Source organism: Scomber scombrus, chromosome 21, assembly GCF_963691925.1.
Source record: "Scomber scombrus chromosome 21, fScoSco1.1, whole genome shotgun sequence".
Taxonomy (NCBI): Eukaryota; Metazoa; Chordata; class Actinopteri; order Scombriformes; family Scombridae; genus Scomber; species Scomber scombrus.
Genome location: NC_084990.1, coordinates 2,625,597 through 2,646,165, shown reverse-complemented (window position 1 = coordinate 2,646,165; position 20,569 = coordinate 2,625,597). Strand labels below are relative to the sequence as shown.

The 20,569-nt window shown below is 41.5% G+C and overlaps 2 protein-coding genes across 3 annotated transcripts in view; both read right to left on the bottom strand.

The window, feature by feature from the left end:
* myo15b (myosin XVB) overlaps window positions 1–2,560 on the bottom strand; it is a 50,562-nt gene extending 48,002 nt beyond the window's left edge. Inside the window, exon 1 of the mRNA XM_062443155.1 lies at window positions 116–2,560. Coding sequence (XP_062299139.1) covers window positions 116–2,560 — 2,445 coding nt within the window. The remainder of the gene's footprint in view (window positions 1–115) is intronic.
* Window positions 2,561–8,259: 5,699 nt separating this feature from the next.
* Window positions 8,260–20,569, bottom strand: part of llgl2 (LLGL scribble cell polarity complex component 2) — a 31,747-nt gene continuing 19,437 nt past the window's right edge. Inside the window, exons 7-27 of one of the 2 annotated variants that reach the window (XM_062442515.1) lie at window positions 19,581–19,743; window positions 19,295–19,424; window positions 19,147–19,201; window positions 18,805–18,959; window positions 17,194–17,405; window positions 16,827–16,894; window positions 16,573–16,726; window positions 15,862–15,966; window positions 14,599–14,694; window positions 14,289–14,485; window positions 13,546–13,693; window positions 13,254–13,401; window positions 13,044–13,160; window positions 12,788–12,954; window positions 11,864–12,128; window positions 11,428–11,578; window positions 11,304–11,332; window positions 10,991–11,038; window positions 10,633–10,675; window positions 9,348–9,409; window positions 8,260–8,576 (exon numbers count right to left, since the gene is read on the bottom strand). In XM_062442515.1, coding sequence (XP_062298499.1) covers window positions 9,370–9,409; window positions 10,633–10,675; window positions 10,991–11,038; window positions 11,304–11,332; window positions 11,428–11,578; window positions 11,864–12,128; window positions 12,788–12,954; window positions 13,044–13,160; window positions 13,254–13,401; window positions 13,546–13,693; window positions 14,289–14,485; window positions 14,599–14,694; window positions 15,862–15,966; window positions 16,573–16,726; window positions 16,827–16,894; window positions 17,194–17,405; window positions 18,805–18,959; window positions 19,147–19,201; window positions 19,295–19,424; window positions 19,581–19,743 — 2,491 coding nt within the window. In that variant the 3' untranslated portion in view covers window positions 8,260–8,576; window positions 9,348–9,369. The remainder of the gene's footprint in view (window positions 8,577–9,347; window positions 9,410–10,632; window positions 10,676–10,990; window positions 11,039–11,303; window positions 11,333–11,427; window positions 11,579–11,863; window positions 12,129–12,787; window positions 12,955–13,043; window positions 13,161–13,253; window positions 13,402–13,545; window positions 13,694–14,288; window positions 14,486–14,598; window positions 14,695–15,861; window positions 15,967–16,572; window positions 16,727–16,826; window positions 16,895–17,193; window positions 17,406–18,804; window positions 18,960–19,146; window positions 19,202–19,294; window positions 19,425–19,580; window positions 19,744–20,569) is intronic. The other variant, XM_062442516.1, reaches the window with a different exon arrangement.

The following is a 20,569-nucleotide window of genomic DNA, read 5'->3' as shown; positions in this document are numbered from 1 at the left end:
TTGTTGTTCCTCTAAGAATCATGTTAGTAATTAAATGTGATTCATACTAGTATTCATACAAATATTTCTACCAGTCTATCTTAAATAACAGATTCACCAAAAATGTAACACATACTTGAGGGTTTCCACTCATCCGTGTGTTCCCAGCCCAGTGCACCTCTGGTTGGGCGATAGCATATATGGCCCCCTCACCCATCAGCTGGGCCACTTCCCTGTCGGCCTCTTCTTCATACACGGACCGTACACCTGGCAGCACAGTACTTGCCTCTCCATTTGAAAGGGGCTGAGTGCTGGACCTGGGTATTCCAGCCACAGCTTCTCCCTCTGGGTCTGGCCCCTTGGCCCGAGTGGGCGCGGCACCCATCACTCCCCCTGACAAGGACATCTTGGTCAGATTGATCTTGGATGGGCCCAGCTTCCCTTTTGCAGCCTGTAGCACACTGACTCCATTTTTATTGTTTAAGGCTGGTCTCCTGTTTGTATCCTCAGTGTTGGAGGATCCTTCCGTTGCTGCAGTACCAACACTGGGCCCAGGGCTCCTCTCTGCCACATCTCCACCTGATGTGATCCCTCCTGGCAAGGGTTTCTTGATGGACTTCAGGAGGCTGAGATCTGGTTTGACAGGAAGCACGAGTCTGGCACCTGGCTTTGGGGGTTTTGGTTCTGAGGTAGCATGCTCTCCTGGTGATTCAGTGGTGCTTGATGGTGTGGACGGTCCAGGAACAGCCTGGGGCGCCTGGGTTGTCTTAGCCTTGCCCAGTTTGTTCATCCTGGGGAGTACCACAGCATATTTAGCCTCAACCTCTTTTTCCCCAGCTGGTGCTGCATCTCCCCCTCCATCCCCAGTTTTCTCTTTAACCTCAGAAGAGGTTTTTGTTTTCCTACCACCCAGGCCAGTCTTACTGGTGACTGTCATGGCCATCCGATGTTTGAGAAAGTTGCCCTTGGATTTTCTAGGGCCTTTTTTCTGTTTTATAGCCCGAACGGAGAGCCAGCGGGAGACCCCGATAGCTTTAGTCCAAGCAGATACCTTTTTCCTCAGGTTTAACCCTCTTGGCATTTTCTTTTGAATCCAACCAGACACTCTGCAAAGAGTAGTCACACCTTTTCTTCGCGCTATCAGACGTTCTTTTGCTTTGCTGGACCCCACATCAACAGCCTCAGTTTCTGATGTTTCCTCGTCAGGCTTTACTAATGTCTTATTTGCTTTGTGCCGTAGAGAGGCCATTTTGACCTTTCCCAAGAGCAAACTCTGGGGCCGCCCCTTGATGACACTTCCAGCCTCTGGTTGGCCCTCTTTTGCTGCTTCAGGTTCCAGAATTGTTTTGAGGTCTTTACCTTTGGCTTTGAGAAGCATCACTTTGTTTTGGCCTTTGATGGCTTTGGTCAGCGTGGGTTCTTCCTCCTCTTTTTCTTCTTCATCTGGATCTTCTTCCACTGAAGCATCTGTCTCGTTGATATTTTTTGTCTTGTGGGTTGACTGAGGCCGATGGCTCTTGTCTTTTGGTGCTTGAATCTCCTCTGTTGCAGAGTTGATTTTCTCCTCTTTCTGTTGCTTCTTTTTGTTCTTTTTCTCTTCCTTGGCTTTTTGTTTGGCTTCTTTTTCTAACCTCTGTTTTTCTGCTTTGGCCCTCTGTTTCTCTGCCTTCTCAGCCTGCTTATCTGCCTTTGTCTTTTTAAACATCTTGTATTTCGGCTCTTGCGCAGGCTTTGGGGGTTGTGGTGTCTGTCTGTGTCGTCTGCAGGCTCTATTATTTTTTGGCTTTTCAGGCGTGTCCTCCTGGGTTATCTCTTTGTCTTCATCCCCATCACTGATGACTGCCTCAGATACTTCCTTCTGTTTTTCCACTTCTTCTTCACTGGATGTGATCGCTTCCACTTCTGAGTCACTACTGGATTTGGCTTCTTCTGCAAGTTCTTTGTCTGACTTCTCGTCTGCTGTCTGCTCAGTATCTCCTGGAGTATCAGATACCTCAGCCTCCTCCTTATCGCTCTCCTCACTCCCCTGCGTCTCAGTTGGCTCTTCACTACTGCCCTGCTCCTCCTCCTTCTCATCATTACTAGTTTCCTCCTCTGTCGCCTCCACTGAGCTTCCTGTATCGCTCTCTGATTCCGTCACTTTGTCACTTCTCTTGTTTTCAGGCTTGGTGGGGTACTTCTTGTGGATCCTCCCTCGTTTTGTTGTGGGTTCCTTTCGGGGTTTGGGTTTGGTGGTCTTGTTTATGCCCGCTGTACTTTTATTGTCTTTCTCAGGTTGAGGTTGCGATCTACCATTTGCTGTTTTCCCATTTCTTAATCTGATCCCTGTCTGTTTCTGTGGTGGCTTCTGTTCTGTACATCTCTTTTTTCCTTTATCTGCTTTGCTCCTTCCATCACTCTTTACATCCCCTGCATTTTCGTCTTCCAGATTATGTACATTTCCTCTACCTTTTTGTTTCCCATTAGGCACTTTAGAGGGAGGCAGGGATGCCTTGGAACCACTTCGCCTGACATTTTTCTGGTTTCCCTTTTTTACCTCCTCTTCTTTCTTTGCTTTACTTTGGGACTTGACGGGTGGCATGGCTATCGATTCTTTAGTGTTGAAATAACCTGCATAATAAAATAACCATAGATATTGCCCTTATTTTTTCACTTGATTTCATATTGATAAATACAATGGAAAGACGTCATTACAGATTACAGATTATAGTAGTCTGACAAAAGAACATTCATATTTGTCAATGACACACTTTAAAAGATAAGTTAGCCACTCAATAAAATGAACAAACATGGGAAGTAGGTTGAGTAACACGTCTGTCAAAGTCAGTGAAACCAGGTCCTTGGCTCAATCCATCAGCATTTAGACCAGGTTTCACGGTTTAAGTCCCTGATCCTTGTTCTCAGGATAAAGACACCAAGGTCAGACCTAGTTCATCTCCAACTGACCTATTTTTTGTTTAGCTAACAGTCAATGTTAGGATAGAGATGATGTAATACATCTCTATCAAGTCAAACGTGACAATAAATCAGTTTAGTGAAAGGAAACCAAAATTCATGCAAAGTGGTTGAGAATAGTTTAACAGTTCTTCACATGCTAAATGAAATGAATCCTTTGTCCTCTATAACAGCAAACTTTTTATCTACAGGTTAAATCTAAACAGCAGTGCAAGGCTATCTTTAGATCAGCCTAAATGTAGTTGTATAGCATGTGCGCCCTGGGGGGAAAGCAGTGAGAGCTCATTTCAGTGTAATATAGCTTACCAGGCTTCTCAGGTGAAACTCAGGCATGGCTGGGGGGCTGCAAAGTGCTCCAGTTTGTCCTCAAGAGCCGGTGTCACTGATACAATGATGTACTCACGCTTAGGAGAACTGAGGGGCAGTTACACACCAATATCCCACCCACTTACATTATACAGCAGGGCACACAGCCACATATGCAACACACACCCAACAAAAGTTTGCATGTGGTTTATGCATACACAATGCCCCCATCAACAAAGGTGAGCTTGCGTGCACTGACACACACACACAAACACAAAGTGGCTTTTGAATAATTGAGCTCTATCTGGCAGGTCAGCTCTGCTGCCTTTAATATGACCAGCTGGTGAATGCTTGGGAGGAAAGGTGAGAGGTGCTGCTCGGAGTGATCGACAATAGGTGCTGATGGAGGAAAGAGGGAGACGATAGAGAAAAAGGGTTCATTAGCTCGCTTTTTCCTGCGGGAGAGGGAGATTCTGTCAGTGTATGATGGAATGCTGGAGTGGCCTCATTTCTAAATTGTTAACAGGACTTAAGTACCTGGACAGTGAAACTTTTTTTTCAGTTTTTGACTCGTTGGCCAGCTCAGCACTTTGGTCTAGAGGGAAATATCTCAACATTTAGGAAGAATTGGCATGAAGTTAGGGTTAGGTTTAAGGTTATTCATTCATGATGAATTTTGTTGATTCCCTGTACTTTCCTTTAGGGACATCATGAGGTTCACATGGGTGGTTTGCGTTATATCGATATCAGTACTGTTATAGTGTTATGACTTATATCAATAGTTCAGCTTTATATACAGTATCAGCAGGAAGCAAGTACTGTTGATAATGTATATCAACAGTTTCACGGTCCTTTTCATACAGTCTTCCAGTTGGGGGCTTATCTTGGACACGTTTCACTTCACTGTAAGCACTGATTTGATGATATCCAGGTCAAAAGAAAGAAGTGACAACATTACAATCAGGCTAAATTTGTTTTTTTTTTAAGACTTCTACATTAAATATAATGATTTATCTGTTGTTGAAACAGCATATCAGTGACTATAATTCAAGTTAAGATCTGCTATTAAAATAGCCATTGAAATACTGATAAAACAAGTTATGTGCATATTTTAACAATGTTCTTTTGGCCTGGTTTGAACCCTCTCACTTGCTTTTCATCAAATCAGTACTGAGCAGTGTTTGCTGATGACGTCCTTGCTGACAGCAGCAGCACCATGAATGTCTGCTCACATCCAAGTGAATAAATCAAACCTCCAATATGACAAAAATACAGCCAAAGTAACCAAACTGCTTCTTTTATCAGGCCAAACACTTTATCTCTCTGGAGCAGAAACGAAGCTGTCTGCAGTACCTGTTGACATAAAAGTCTCGAACAAAAAAAAAAAGAAACAAGAACTCATTAAACATTAAAGTTCAGTCTTGACCTGGGAAATAGCAGTTTGACTTAATGATCCTACTGTTTCTCAGGGTCTGCAGACTGGCTTTACCAGAGCTTTTATCTCTACCACATGCTCCTCAGCAGCTGAGGGAGCATAACTTTTTATTTTAGTATTTATTATTTATTACAAAAGACACTACAGGTAGACAGGAGATGACTGGGGAGAAATGGGGATATGCAACAGACGTCCCCAGCTGAACTAACTCAGGGACATAAAGATTTCATGGTCAGCACTTTGTCATCAGGACACCCTACTTTGCTTCATTTTGACACCAACAGTGACGAGGGGTCCTGAAAGACCTCTGGATGACATCTTAAAATCTACTGAACCTACATGTTATAAGATTCCTCTCTACTAAGGAACCCCTACCTGCTTGTGAAGACTATACGATATGACTTAGCTTGGGAAAGAGCTAGTAAGTGGATCTTGAGTTGGGATTCTTTGAGCAAACTCATAGACACAGTTTCATTCATTTCCTTTAATAATCAGCTTAACTATTACTGCTCTTTTCTTTAATAATCATGACTGACTGTGCTGCAGGGATGGAATCTGCCCTTCTCAGACTTAGGTCCATTATTAAATGATTGAGCTGTGACCTAAATATGAAAATGGTAGCTAGTCTCCAGAACACATTAAGATTGATAAGAAAGGCTCAGGCATTCAGCCCCCATTTCCTGGCTCATTTAAAAGTGCAGTGCATAATATTTAGTATTATCTATCAAAACAGATTTAACAGAAATGGAATGTGCATGTTTTAATCAGTGTATAATCCCATAAAACTAAGAATCATTGTGTTTTTGTTAGCTTAGAATGAGCATAGGGAGTGGGTCCTCCTCCATAGTGCTCGCCATGTTCTATGGTAGCCCAAAACAGACAAACCAAACACTGGCTCTAGAGAGGAGCTTTCATGACTTTCGGAAGTTCCGCAGCTACTGTTGGTTTGGTGCAATCTGCAACCTCACCACTAGATGCCACTAAATATTACACACTGGTCCATCTACATATTCATGTTGCAAATGACTGCGTCTCTTCTTGCAGGGTCATCTTTTGACAGAGCTGCTGCTGTTAGGCAGGTCCTTAGAGAGCTCAGGTTGCAGCAAAGCCACTGTGGCTCGAGGCAATTAGTGAACAAAGCGCTTGCTCTATAATGGAGGATCAAAACTCTCGGCTGGGCATGTATGACAACTGATCCCTCCTTTATCCACTTCACCAGAGATGGGCCAGCCACTGAGGATCACAATGACCAAGATTATAGCTGGTGTTTCAGAGGAAACCAGAAACTGAAAGAGCGCGCTGAGTTTTGGAATATAATCACACAGGCCACAATGATAGGTTGGAAGTCTAAATGTTGTGCTTTTCCCCCCCAAGTTATCAGTGGACTAGGAAGACACTCTGCATTCATACACTGTCAGGGATTTCTGTGCAGAACAGTCGAGCTGAGGAATGATGAGATGTGGAAATCTGACCGTTACAAAATAAAAGGCATGTCAGTGTATTTGGACAATAAGAACAGACACTTCATTCATTCTTGGGAAAAAAAACATATAATAATTATCCACAAGAAAAGTGTAGTGTGAAATTACAAATCAAAAAAAAAAAAATTAGGGTTCTTAATCAGTTCACTACAAAAATATATTCTAGGCAGAGGCTAAAATAGTATTCCGGCATTCTGAGACACAGTACCAAAATATTTCCTTGTACGATCTAAATAGCAGCCAACCCCAGTTACAACAGGCCCACAGGTACAGACTGAGTCACATACATACTGTATATATTAAAAACATTTCACTACAATAGCTTACAATTACATTCCTAAATTACATTATTCATTGATGGCATTAAAAAAAATGGTTTACATAAAAATAATTAAAAAAACAAAAAACCATTGAAACTGTTCCCCCAAAAAAGTACAGCACTGTGAGCTCCGCAGTAGTGGAGGAGTACCTATGGCCGGTTACAAAGTTTTTATAAAGTGGACGGGAGGGGAGAGGGCTGTGTCAGCAGTGTACAGTAGTACAATACAGGTGCTATTACTAATCATTGCATCATTACTAAAAAAATTACAAAACCATGTGGTTCAAACAACATAAGACAACTGTTGTATCTTTTTTTTTTCTCTTCTTGGGCATCACAAAAATAGTTTCCCTTGATAGTTCATCTGAATAGTATGGAAGCCCATTAATGCCAAAAAAAACAACCAAAAAAACAAAACAAATGAAGTGTAAGAAATGACAAAAATAAAAATCATTGTGTTATTAAGTCAAACTTTAAACCAAGTAAAACTGTCTATTTTTTTTACTTTGTCACAATTTCAAGATATAAAATAAAATGATTTTTGAGTCACATTTATAACAGTTAATCAAACTTAGTCAAAAGAATGAGATTAATTGAGTCAAAACTATGAGATACTACAGGGAAATTGTGGCGATTGAGAAAAATTAAGACAGTAAGTCAAAATCACTAAAATATAAGTATGACTTAAAATTAACAAATTATTACATTTGAAAAAAATGAAGGTGGTAATTACAAACTATGAAATATAACTTGCTACATACAAATTACGACTTATTAAAATTATGACCTTAAGGCAACAACTATGACCAGTAAGTAAAAATCAAATGTACTAAACATTTTTAAATAAGATATCTAGATATTTTGACTTAAAAAGTAATATTATTGACATAGTATCTCATTATTTTGATGTACCACAAGGTTTTCTTTTTAATTTTATGATTCCTTACTTTTCCATCTATTTTTTCTCTTATGGCAGAATTGAGCTTCCATAGTTTAGACTGGAGGTTTCCTCAAATAAAAAACAGGCACAAATCACATACAATTGAAAGCTACACATTATTTTCATCAACCTAATTCAAATCCTCCCCGGCACTCCGTACAGCTGTATGTCAGTGTGGGGAGAAGCAGGCCAGTGAAGATTGTCCAGCAGAGTGTGTGTGTTTCCACTGGTCGTCCAAAAGGCTGGTGGTGATAAAGGCTTTCTCAATGACATGGGTATGCTTGCTATTTAAGTCAAACAGCCTCAACAAGTGGCATCCATGGCAGATGTGAGATGCTGGTTTGATGCTGGCGAGGATCAGAGTTTCTTTTTTGTGTGTGTGATGAATTCTGGCACTGGTCACGTGAGGAATGTGCTTCATGTAGCTTTGGGTTAAATGGTTGTGACCATGACGTGAGGATTTGTGTACAGTGTGTGGTCATTAGGCACAGGTGGTGTCTCTTCTTTCACCCTCTTGCTGCACCGTTACTGCTTGATTCCACCCAGCGTGGCTGCGTGGTGGTGTTATTTTTTTCCTACCCCATTTCATTGACATGCTCAGTTTTCATTGATTTGGTCATTTTCCCTCATTGTGTGTGCTTTTACTATGAGTAAGTAGGTTATGTAGTGAAATGGTTTCTTTGTCAGTTTTGATTCTATTTATTGTTGATGTATGATTGGGAGTTGAATCAAGGGGGGTTTTATTTTGAAAATTGACCAGATGCTGTTCATGTTTCTGACATCCTGCCCGGTTCGATCTGCTCTGTGTAGCTAGACTAAGCGTGTATGTTTAGAGGAGCAGAAAGTCACTTCTGAAACTCGTTGCAGGACATCTGGCGGGATCTTAAGCGTTAACTAAAGCGGCCGCCGTCAGCTGGAATGTGACGCAGCCGCGCCTGGTGGAATCAAGCAGTTAGTGAGTCTTCAAGCAGCCCTGTGGTGCTCATAGTGCACCCTACTGCCAAGAGCCCTTTTGGTGTCTCTACGAGGGGCCAGCGGGGAGGTCAGTCACTGAGGCAAGGGGGTCAGGGGTCAGTAGTGGTTGTTCTGGCAGTCAGGCAGGAGACGGGAGCTGCCACAGGACTGCAGTATGCTTCATGCTCATTAACATGTCAGTTCTCTCTGAGGACAGACAACAGAAAGACACCATGAAGTAAAATGTCAATCATATGTCACTTATTAGTTAAAAAGACAATTTCATAGTTCCTCCAGGAAATTCCAATTTTATAAAATCGCAGTAATTAGTGCAAATTCAAGAAATGTAAGTTTGTGGGAGCTTTCAATTTTACTAAAATCACCTCAACGTTTCTGGATGAAATGTCCAAATCAACAGATGCTTGTAATTCAGGCCAACTGTCAAAAATATATTTTTATGTCAATGGTTTTATTTTAATGACATTATTGACTGATTTTATGTGCTACTAATGTTGAAGTGAAAGTTTATTTAATAAAGACGTGGAAATGGATCAGTACAGTACAAGTACATTATTTTCTTTTATTACGAATTTTGAGTTGTTGGTTCTCATGTTCAGAAAATACATAAACATTTAGCAGTGAAATATAGTAGATGTGAGGTATGCCATCCTGGAGGGACTGATTTAAGTTTTTTTCATATCAAATAGAAACTTAATTTAAACTTATTTCACAAACATCCATTAAATCGATATGGTCTAAAATTCTTCATTACTATCTCAAATTTTGGTCAGAACTTCACAGCAGTATATAACAACAATTTCTAATAGTATAGAAGATATTGACATCATTCACACTTTCCCATTCAGTGTCCCATCAGTCTCTTATATATGCATATTATAGATGCAGATCAAACACAATCAAAAATAAGTTTACAAGATCAAATGTGACTTTTGTACAATAAGACAGTACTTCACTCACCTCCACTGTCCAGCACCGGCTCTCAAGCTACAGCACTATTCACATTATTCTCCAGGAATGACCTGTGAAAAAACAGACAATAGACAATACCATCAACATGACTACTTACAGCTGCAGGACAGACACACTGTGTCCATGTTCACCTTTACATTCAATTCTAATTTATAATGTTGTTCTAATTTCTATTAAACCAAAACAATCATGTGCTAAATTTGTTAGCCCGGTGGTATTACTTATTATAATCTTTTTAGGCTACATTCATGTATTTTTGGCTACTTGATGGCAGTGAAACGAGCTAACACAACACTGACATATTATCACCTTGCCATAGCTAACGTATAAGTATAAAAAGTTGCTATAGCTAACCTGTTAGCAAACACTTTATTTATTGATCAAGTAGACACAGAACATTATTAACATTACAATTCATTTGCAGTTGTGTTTCAGGCCAGCTGATGAATATAAGTCCAATATTGACTTTCTTTTAGATCTGTAGTGATGTGCACCTCCTCCTGAGGGAAATATCTGGCGCTTTAACTGCTAAAAGCTCCAATAGCTATTTCACCAGCTAGCCAACAGCTAACTGTGTCTGTCTGCTGTCTGGTGATGAGAGCAGAGTTCATAGGAAAGAACCATAAAATGTTATTTCTATTTGTCAGTAAGAGCAACACCTTTCACATCACAGAGTCATAGTTACTACACAATTATTAATGAATCCAGCTTTAAAAAATTCTATGTAATGTTTGTGTTTTTTATGTTTGTATTTTGATCCTGTCGACACAAATAGCTACAGCTACTATCTCACACTGATGATGTGAAGTAAACATGAATCTTTCTCATCACTACCTTCCCTCCCACATCATGTTAATGCAGAACCCACATATTTATAACTGAGCATCATAGTTCACTCTTCACCTTGAAAAAAATAATCTTAACACCAAAAAGGTCCACTTAATACTTTCTAGCCTTTTCTGGAGCTTTCTGGCTCAGTAGGTCAGGAGTGACATGTAGGTGAAAGCTCGAGAAAAAGCTAGGAAGCTGATTTTTTCCCCATATCTTAAGAATGAGATTAATTCTTAAATTTATGACAAATATTGAACATCTTTCTCACTGGTGAGATATGTTCTAATACAGTATTCATGTGGGGCATGAACACTCAGCTCATAACAGGGACTACAGGGAAGATTTTATGTATATATATACTGATATACTGAGAAGCAAACATCGGTCCAGCCATTCTTTAGATATAAAAAAGTAGCAATGTTTCTTTAGAAAAAATACTTACGTCTGGTCTCCTTCTAGTGACATCTGGATCTCCTGGAGTACTTCTGCAACAACACAGAACATGATTGTAACTGACTGCTGTTCTCAACACTTATCACAGCTGAATCCTGCAGCTGCAGTTCAGTCACTTCAGGATCCAAAGGAAGCTGTACAAATCATGCTGATAGGATGATGGATTTGATAAACACTGCTCAGGTTCCCAACCTGCTGATGAAGGTGTGTCTGCTGACGATGATGAGCAGAAAGCTGACGTACCAGTTATGAGCGGCAGCACGGGTTGCAATTCAGAATGAAGCAGCACTTAAAGGGTTTCAGATACAGTCATGATAATTATCTTTCTCTCTCTTTCCAGTACTCACTCTCGTCATTCAGCAAAGCATGCTCCATAACACGTCTAGCTGCGCTTTCTGGTACACGCAGGCAGCGAGCAGAGGACACGTCAGTACAGTCAGCCACAAACAGCAACAACAAGTTGTGTTTGTGTGTACACAGATGGGTAGACAGACAAGACAGACAGATAGCACATTAGCACAAGCACAGAGTTAAACGACATTAAACAGAACACTAAATCTGGACGTGTAGTATTCCATCAGCCAATGGCACATGCATGTTTAAGAATGATGCTGTTTGTTGCTAGTAGAGAGACTCTGAAGCCTTTGAAAGATGGTTTACCTGCATCCTCGCTGTCTTGACGTGCGTTTCTAAAAAAAAAAGGAAAGAAGCAGGACCAAAAACTCGTAAGTAACAAAATTAAAGATGCATTTCTAGAATTAAAAAAAAAGGAAAGTCTATATACTTGTGAGCAGATGAGGCTCCGTCAGGCTGCGCTCTGTGTTTGCTGGGGGCGCCTGACTGAAGAGGGACCTCCACCAGACAGCGAGGCTCCACCACAAAGCGGGCAGACAGAGAGAACCGTTCAAACTCAGACGGAGAGATCAGGTAGAAGCCTGAGGGAAGACAACAATACACAGAGGGATATTTGAGAAGAGCAGTGCAATCATTTGGCTGAGACTGACGTGGAGTCATTTGTGTTTTTTAGGATCTGTAGAGAACATGTTCTGAGAAGGACTGGCTCCAAACTAGCTGTGATGTCACAAATCAAACTCCAATGTACATTTGTTAAACTCAGATTTAATGTATTTTAGTCTCTGAGAACATTTGCTTCCTGTTTTTTGAATCAATGAGGGTCCCCATAAGTGTACAAGAGTGTGCATGTGTGTGTGTGTGTTTACCTTGGCCGTGCTTGGTGAAGACGCAGGAGGCGATGCCGCTGACGTCCTCTCGGCGTATGCATGGGTGCTGAACCTGCATCTTGACTCCCGGCAGCGACACCACGTGCAGGTCGCCCTGATTGGTCAGGACCACGAGGCCGCTCTCTCCGTAGTCCTCTGACTTGTTGCTGCCGAACCACGCCACGCCTACCCGCCGTACTCTGGAGCCGTCAACGGCCGTCAGCTTCAGCTTCATCTTAGCGCTCACCTTCGGCAGCGTGAACACCTGGACACACATCACGTACTGTGAGCTCAGTTTTATTCCATTAGAGTCATAAACAAAAATACAGCTCTTGGAATAAAAAGGAAGGTTTTTGAAATATTAACTATTGATTTCAACATTTTATTTAATCTGCAGTATTTGGAGCTGGTAGCTGGTAAACACTGGTCTGGTCTAGTAGGCGACGCTTCTCATATTTATATGCCAGATACATGTTAACATATCTGCAGGTTGTCTAAACTGTTTCTGTTTTTCAGCCAATAAAAATGTTAATTCAGTTTGACTTATTTATAATTTCAGTTACTTGCACATGTAAGCTGAGCCTGATAATAAATATAATATAATAATAACAATAATAATATATAATAATACTAGATTTTAGAGCTGCAACAATAAGTTGATTAATCAGTTAGTTCCTCCATCATATTGGAGGTGGAGTAACAATATCTGTTACCCGATCTTAACCTCATAGAATCATTTAGGCAACGTGATGTTCTGCTATGACTGTAGAAGTTCTAGCTACCATCTGTTGGGGTTACGTCAGAGGTGTGTGTGTGTGTGTGTGTGTGTGTGTGTGTGTGTGTGTGTGTGTGTGTATGTGTATGTGTTTGTGTGTGTTTGTGTGTGTTTGTGTGTATGTGTGTGTGTGTGTGTGAGATCCTGACCTTAAACTGCTCCTCAGATATAACCAGCAGGTGGTGGGAGCCATGCATATCAGGAGAGCGAGCCAGATCATGAGCCACCTCCAGTGGCTCAGGAAGAGGAGCCCCGTGACCGTCCAGCACCACGATACCGACGACAGGAGCGCGGTGCATCAGCTGGATTTCCTTGGCTGGACACGGACGGCAGAGGATGTGATAAACAAAAGGATACAGATGTGGAAACACACATGATTTTTTAAATGATTTTTAAAAAACTCACCTGGCTGTGCAGTGACCGGCTCGTCCGCTCTGTGCTCCACAGGAGGGATGCGCAGCATGTATGCAAACACACAACCGCCATTGGTCCCTGCCCATAGGGAGGGTGTGTTGTGTGAGCCTGCAAGAAAATTTAGATTTATGAATGAAAAACAGTCATCATCTGATTGTGTGACTTTCTGCTGGTGTGTACAGGTTTGACGGTAGAACTCACTGTCTGAGAGGAAGGTGTCGGCAAAGTAAAGCGTCCGTACGAGACCAGTGAAAGAGTCGTCTGAGGAACGAGCCTCGATCTTCCTCTGGACTGGAGCCAGCTCCATCTCTGCCAGCTCAGCCTCCAGACGAGCGTTCGCCTCCTGCAGCTGCAGATTTCAAAACGTTTTACAAAAGTGAGCTAATTTTAATATCACACAGAAATAAAACAGAATGTGTAAGAACCTGTACGCTCCGCTTTCTGCTTCTCTGACCCTCGATGCAGAGATAAGTGAGAGCTAGTGTAGATCTACCTTGGCAGCGTTGTTGACGTGATGTTTCCGTAGTGACACTCTGCTACGTCTGATTCTTCTGAAGGACTGGCGAAGGGATTTCTTAATACTCTTCACTCTGGACAGAGGACCCTCCATGGCCAGCTGGTCACTGGGGTTTAGGGTGCACCTACAGAGCAGAAGAAAGATGAACACACACAGAAATGAATGCACAAATACTCAACCTGCAGTGGGGAAAAGGTGGCTGAGACATTGAGCATAAAGAAGCAAAGACGAAGGATTTGAAGCCACTGTGTTGCATGGGTGCACTTCATATGGTAGCAAGTAAAGTGTGGAAAGTGCACACAGCACAAATAAAATGAGAGGGATGTCTCCTTTGTCCCAGTGCATGCTGGAATGGTTTCTTTCACACTTGCTTCTCGGATGCTACAGTATCTTATCATATTTGACATCATTGTGTGTGATGTTTCTGTCTTTTTATAGTCTTCTATTTTCATCCACAGTGAGTAACTACATTCCTGGGGACATCAAGGGGATGTGTTGACCCTATTTGGCATTCTGGGGGCATGTCTGTATGTAAATAAGCCTGTGAGTGCACAAGCAGGGTTAGGATTTATCACTGGTCACTGTGTGAAGTGTGTGCATGTCTAATACCAATTTTTTTGTAAGAATAGACAGTCCCTGCACACACACAAACTTTTTTTATGCATGCATGCTGATAAACTATATATTATCTCTCTCCCTATCTCTCTGTGTGTCCTTACTTGACAAAGACGTTGTTCTTCTGTTGGTAGTCATACAGACCGAAGCCGTGACTGGTGCCAAAACCGATCAGCTTCCACTCTGAGTGCAGGTTGAGGGCAGTGATCACAGCTGGAGGCTGACACTGCACCAGAGCAAAGGGCTGGAAGCCTGGAGGAAACATCACTGGTTCCTCTCGCACATCCAGACGAGTGTGACCCTGATCAACATGAAAACCATCAATACACTGATCATCACTGGTGCTGACGTGGTTCACTGTTGGATGGTACAGTCTGTAACAAAAGATGAAAACATTCCAACAGTGGTCATTACCTTCCAGCGGAATCCCTCTTGACCCTGCAGCAAGTCCACAACTTTAGCCTCCACTGTCTGCTCTGCTGCCTCATCGTTCAGCTCCAGAACCAGGATCTAGAAACAGGAAAACACTGATATCAAACCAGACTGCTGCTATAACCTATCATCTATATCACAGTATATTTTGAATACTGAACAGAAACAACAAATATCAAACAGTAATGTCGCATATGTGTGCACGATAAGAAGAGGAGGCTGTCCATCCCTTTCAGCTCTGCCTGCGTGCGTGCGTGCGTGTGTGTGTGTGTGTGTGTGTGTGACGCTTTTAATAGTTTGGGGATATGAGCATATCAACAATAACATCCAACAATAGTAGTTGTCTGCATCAGGCAGACTTCTCATACTTTAACACCCTGAAGTGGAAGAGGAAACATCACAGACAACTTCCCTCTTCATACTTCATTATATTATATTATTCTGGTAGCGCATAAACGCTACATGCTACATTTCCCTTTCACTGTATTTTAACGTTGGTTTGAGTCACAGTTGTAGAATATGTAGTCAAGTTAAAAGAAAAAACGGATTTATTCCTTTATTTACTTGGAGCATATGAATTTTGAGTTCTCTTATTTACTTCAATTGCAGTGAGAAGCAGGCATGCTGTTTATTACATTTTCTACAATAATAGAAAGTACATTTTATTTGATTACAGTTAGAAGCTTTCCTGTTTTCTCATTTGTTGTTTTAATTTGCTCAACACTTGTGACCGTGACTAATTCAGCATTATGAATGTTTCCACAGCACTAATTCCACCAGTGTGACAGAGTGATGTCATCCTCACCACTGAGCTGCTCTCATTTTCTCTAACAGAAATTACGTTTTTTTAACACTAATTCATTCCATTTGCTTCTACTAAAAAACACTTCCTGCAATGTGCTAATGTTTCACATTAAAAACCTTCCATTGTAATCGGGCTCATCCCTTGTTTTCCTGATTTCACATAAAGATTAAAATCTGAATAGTGGCTTTTAGTTGAGCATTTATGTGTGTGTGCAAAACTTCTTTCCTATATTCTACCTTCCTGCTTAATGTGGAGGCTCCACAGCTGTGAATATGGCTTAATGCAGAGAGACTAAAGTCAATTCAAAGTGCTTTACAAACAGTGAAGAAATCTATTAGTGGAACACTGAAAAACACAATTAGAGGAAAAAATGACACACAGCATGAAACACAGGCCTATCATATATATGTTACCCATGTTATTTTAAACAGTCATTTCACCTGTCCAGCTGTGCCAGCAACGATCAGATAACCGCTGTATTTACAGAGGTGGATCTTCTGAATGCCGAGCCTCGGGTCGTCACTGTACGGGTCAAAACAGCCAACCTGCACAACACATAGTAAAAAAACAAAAAACAATGTCCGTAATTCAATGTGTACTTCCATAAAAGTGGTAAACTAAAGACAGATGAAAGGTCAAAATCAAAGCTGCAGAGACTAAGTCTGGGTCAGGTTCCAAAAATACTGGATCCTCCACTTCCCATAATGCATCTCAATAGCAACCACCCAAGCTTGGTAAACACCCACGTCTTTCACAGGCTGAGCAGCATTCAACATGAGTAAGCTGGTCTTTATTTGTAAAACTGCTTGAGTCCCTCTTAAAAACTAAAAATAGTGACAGAATCTGAACTTTTTCAGTGTGTGTGAACTTCAGCCAAGGGTTAGTTTGTTTGCATCTTTTAAGTTATTCTGCTTTTGTGTAGACTGTAATACAAACACACACCTTTCTTGTCTTCTATTTAACATTATTTAAGTTTGTTTTTTTTGCCTTTTATAGGAGAGTTGGTGGCATGTATGCTGACAGGAAACAAGGTGACAGAGAGACAGGGGTATGACATGCAACAAAGGACCCTGGCCAGTCTCGAACCAGGAACGTTGTGGGTACGTGGAATGTGCTGTAACCACTCAGCTACGAGAGCGCGCCAAACACACCTTTCTAAACGGCGGCCACTCTCCCTCTGTGCCTTGGTTCATGTTGTCGTTGGGGTCGGCGTCTGTGTGGAACACTGCGGCTGTGCTCAGTTTGTACATGGGATACAGACAGACTCCTGATGCATCCCAGAAACGCACCGTTCCATCCTCATGCCTACACACACACACACACATATATATATATATAAAAATAATACTGTTAAAAATAACCAACAGCCAGTCAGAGAAATATGTTTTAGTGGAGGCAAACTGACCCTGTGAGCAGCAGGTCTCTCTGTGGAGGGTCTGGGGCCAGGTTCTCGCCGCCTGTTATTGGCCAGGCCTGCAGGGAGAGAGCGAGAGAGAGAGAGGGGAAATTAAAGTTTAACAATAATACCAACTTAATGCCATCTGTTCTACCAGAAATGAAGGAATGTGTCCATATTCAGGACACAGAAAACAATATATATATCATGAACTGCTCTGGAGGAAATTCTATGAGTCAAATGCAGTTACAGTAGCAGGTAAAATGTTACGTGCAGATTTGACTTCAGACTGTTAGGAGCACCGACGTGTTTAAAGCTTCTGTTTGAGGTTAATGGTTCACAACGTTAAAAAAGTTTTTAAAAAACCAAGTTGTACTTTTTTGGAGTAGTGTGTGCTCTGCAGCCCCCCGGCAGTGATGATCCTCTCCCACAGTTTGAGGGGGATGGCGGAGACGTGGTGGGAGCAGGTGATGGCTGAGCTGTGGAGGGGAACCAGGTAAGGCGTCTGAATGACCGGCCAGCCCTCCGTCTGCAGGTCGATCACTACCAGCTCCTCCTCTACCAGCACCACCAACGCACTGGGATCTTCTGCAGGTGGACGGAACACAAAGCAGTTACATAAATATACAGATTAGTGTCATTGCATGGTGTATGTGTATCAAAGAGGACAAGACCTAATGCTGATTACATCCTGACAGGAAAACAGTGGGAGTCCGCAGTGAGTATGTTTACATGCACTCAAAAAGGAAGGATACTACAGGAAACAGCAGTAATGGGTGTATGTAGTGCCTGTGAGTTTAAGGCGACCGTTAAAACTACTGTCAAAAAATTTAAAACTGACTTTTAAAAGCTTACTTTTCAAATCTAAAATAATCTTGTTAGTTTAAAAAAATGTGTGTAAAATATATTTTTTGCTTCTTGTTCTTTCACTTTGAAAATTTTCTTGTCACATTCATCTACTGAAGGAGGATCTCACTATGTACTCACTTTAAATCTCAGTTTAAGACTGACATCACTGATGGAGCCAATCGTGGTCCAGTATACAACTTACACAAGTGTGATGTGGAAACTTGTAGCCTCTATTGTACAAACACTGAGAATAGACTTTACAAGTGGAGTAGAAGACAAAATATTTACATGACCATAAATACATATCCAGAGATAACTTTAAACGCTTTAAAGAATGTGTTTTTGGTATTAGGTGACACATTTTAGTCTGGACCAACAAAGTACTGATCTCCAGCCCTGTGCACAATTATGTAAATTCCATGTTTATATGCTGCAGGGCAGTAATCAGATTTCCAGAGATCTGGTTACAGAATGAATCTACATGGAAAAGAAGAAATCCTGCAGCAAATACAGAAAACTAATAACTCAGAGTATCATTAGTTACAGAATAACTAATGATACTACTACTGATGCTACCGATTAAAACTACTGTATCACCATCTTTAACCCTTACATATTGTCTAATTTGACCCATTTTTACAGTTCAGAGAGGAAACAAAATACCTCAAAAACGTTTCTTTTAGCCAGAAATGTGATGACTTATCCTCATGAGAACCAGATTATGCAAAAATGGGAATATTTTGACTTTCTAAAAATGTTTTTGTTTAGCTGATACACATTTTTGTTGAGTGTTTGACTCACATCTATTCAAAAATTCAAAAACCCACCATTCAAAAATACTGTTTATTAACATTTAATATAATTCATTGAGAACGTTTCCTCCATCAACAAGAAGTGTAAAAACTAAAAAGTTAACCCTCTCTCTGCTCTCTGAAAGTTTCGTTATGAGGTGTTCAACTTAATATTCTATTTCTCTGGCTTGCTGATTTTATGATGTTTGGTGCATTTTGATGTGTGTTTTGGAAGGTGTCATTGAGTGCTGTGAAAGATGCCTATAAATAAAGTGCATTATCATTATTATTATTATTAAATGCTACCATCAGAATTGTGTTGTGTGTGTGTTGTGTGTGCTTCCTGCCTGTTTGCTGTGCTGCGTCTCTGATGACGAAGAAGTCAATGATCCTGGAGGTGAAGTCCAGAGCTACGTGTGTTTTACTGTGGATCACGGTGATGCAGTGTCTGTCGCCGTAGCTGGCCCGGGGCATACCGCCGCTGAACACCAGGAATGGAGGCCTACACACACACACACACACAAAAAACAGGTTCAAGTTCAGTTCAATTTGCTCAGAGATTAATGTGTAACGGGACGTCATTAAACACATCTGGGTAATAAAGTTAAACATTAGAACGGTGAGGAGCATATTTGAGGAAGTCAAACAGGTGTGTGTGTGACAGAAATGAATGAACAAGCAGAACATACCCATCTTCTGTAGGTAGCTGAACTATTTTAGAAATGGCCTTGCAGGGGAAATGTCCTGTGAAGAGAAAAGACATGTCATCACTCAGCCACTGGAGTAACTTTTTTTCTCCTCAAGAAAAATGCGCAGCGGACACTTTTTCATCCTCACCGTAAGGAATGTCTGATTTCTCCTCCTCCTCCACGTCCTCTCCGCCCACCATCCACCGACAGTAACTTCCATCGCTGTGCGAGCTGAGAATGTAGGCTCCGTCCTCTGTCCACCACACGCTCTCCAGTTGCTATGGTTACGTTAAAAGTTACATGGAAAATACACAAAGCGCATAATGAGATTAAGCATTCTGCTTCCGACCACAGTCTATATACACCACTGCTGCTTTTCTACTCGGGTTAAAACCCTTCTACTGAAAGCACTGCAGCTGACTTTCACAAGTCACCTGTGTGGCGGGGATGTGCTGGATGGCACGCTGGTTCTCTAGGTCCCAGATGACCATGAGGCCTCGTCCGTAACCGATGATGACTTGGTTTGGGTTGACGGGGTTCTCCTGTAAGGCCTCAACATGTTCTAGATTCCTGCGGCCGATGTAGTCGTCTGGTACGCTGGAGGAGGAGGCGGGAGAGGAAAGATAAACACAGGAGAGAGGAAAGAATGAGTGGAAGACACACAAAGGAAAGACTGGAGACAAAATATTAATCTTCGCATTGATCTGTAGAGGCTGAGAGGCAGCGTGCAGAGGTGATATGCTGATGACACGCAGATGGATTGTACTGTATTGTGTGTGTGTGGGACAGCGGTTTAATCAACACACATGTACGTTGCTTAGGTTAAATCCATTTGGAATCCAGCTAACTGTAACACTGTGTGAGCACAGAGAGAAGATAAAACAGCAGAAAATAAGATGTAAATCGAAAGCAAAACTGCCAAGTGTCAATATGAGCCTGTACTGTTTATTCAAGCCCTGCATTTGTCTCTGTCTTGTAAAGGAAACAATCTAAAGTCACAGAGACAGGATGGAGCTGAACAATCTGTAAATGCCAGTTTATGGTGTGATGTTTAGGCTTTTACACAGTTTGAGCTGGTACAGCAGATGTATTTAGAGATCTCACACTCCAGTCTTTCTCTCAGCAGCGTTCAATTAACAAAGCTGTACCAGACCCTCACTAGGCTGTGACACCAAAAAAACACAAGTTCATCGTTGCCAGAAGCCAGGACATTATTTCCAATGGACAGAGAGCTGCTGTGCCAGGTCTTGTAGGCAAAGTTCAACTTCATTAAACTTTCACCCAAAATGTGCTTTTATGGGTCACTGAATTCCAGCAGTTATGTAGCTCTACTAGGGATGGGTTATCAAATGTGAATCCAGTATTTAATTAAAATCCTTTCAAATCCATTATTGAACTCTTGTGTTATTGCATGGCGTCAGAG